Source organism: Trichinella spiralis, assembly GCF_000181795.1.
Source record: "Trichinella spiralis strain ISS 195 chromosome Unknown Scfld4573, whole genome shotgun sequence".
Lineage (NCBI taxonomy): Eukaryota > Metazoa > Nematoda > Enoplea > Trichinellida > Trichinellidae > Trichinella > Trichinella spiralis.
Genome location: NW_003531512.1, coordinates 1 through 1,128, shown reverse-complemented (window position 1 = coordinate 1,128; position 1,128 = coordinate 1). Strand labels below are relative to the sequence as shown.

Below are 1,128 nucleotides of genomic sequence, written 5' to 3'. Positions count from 1 at the left end.
AATTAATTATAACATTGGTTGAAAAACATGATATCAATAATGGAAGAAATTTACATTACATCCGGAAGGGTTTCATGTGAATAAGGTGAGTATGTGGAAATGAAATTTTTTTTTTGCCTGCGAATTTTTTCAAGCAAAACTCTCGACTTTTCTTGTCATATTCCCATATTTTCATTTTAGTTGAGCCCTAAAAATATGGTAATTTATTTTTTCATTCATATCACAATTGTTGTTTCAATTACCATGGAAAATTTTTCACTCAATTCTTGAAGTTGTAAATTTTTACTTTCAATTTCATTTTCTAATGACCATTGAAGCTTTTGCATTTTTTCCTGTTCCTGCAAAGCAGTCAACGATCAATCCACAAAGTTATTGTCTATGTGTTTGTTTGTTTGTTTGTTTGTTTGTTTGTTTTGAATACATTTTTTAAGCAGCGTTCAGTTTCTTGTTTTATTTGCTGTTCAACATCGGTATAAAGACGATTCAAATCTTCCCGCTTGTTTTGTGCAGTTGCGCACATTTTATCTCGAACTGACTTCATTTCGAACGAAAGGTTTTTCAAAAATGCTTCAAACTTATTCAACACATTTGGATTGTCGTTGCGTAAAATTTGCCACAGTTGTTCTGTATTTTCGCTACCAAATAATAAATAAGATTAATAATAATAAGAATAATTTTTGTAAGCATACTCTGCGAACAGATCTTCAGCTCCAATTTGACGAAGAAATGTTTGAAATTTTTCCCTTTCTTCCACATCTTCGTCTGTATTTGTAATGCACTGCAGTTGTTGACTGCTTGCTTGTTCACTTTCATCTTCCGTCAGTTCAACCATCTCCGGATGGATCGATTTCACAAATTCTCCTCAAATTATTTTCATTCATATTCAAATATCTAATTTATAAATCGAAAACTTAATCATTAATTATATCCATGAGCAAGCGTACTTTCATTCTGTCCTTTTCATATATGCACGATTTCAAAGAATACTCTTCTAATGTAAATCTGATGCCCTTGCCTTAATTGATGCTGTTTTAAAAAACAATTTACAAGCATATAAATAGGCCATTCAACAATCATTCTGCTTTATAATTACTTTTATGAATACCTGTCGAAAAAGAAATACTTTAA

General features: G+C 30.7%; 1 protein-coding gene across 1 annotated transcript; it reads right to left on the bottom strand.

Moving 5' to 3' along the window:
- Positions 1 to 376: 376 nt before the first annotated feature.
- Tsp_13919 (conserved hypothetical protein) lies at positions 377 to 861 on the bottom strand (the record flags this gene model as incomplete). The annotated part of the gene is made up of 2 exons (XM_003367252.1): positions 377 to 635; positions 690 to 861. Coding segments are annotated over 2 exons (431 nt in total), but the record flags the coding sequence as incomplete, so codon positions are not given.
- Between the last annotated feature and the right edge of the window lie 267 nt (positions 862 to 1,128).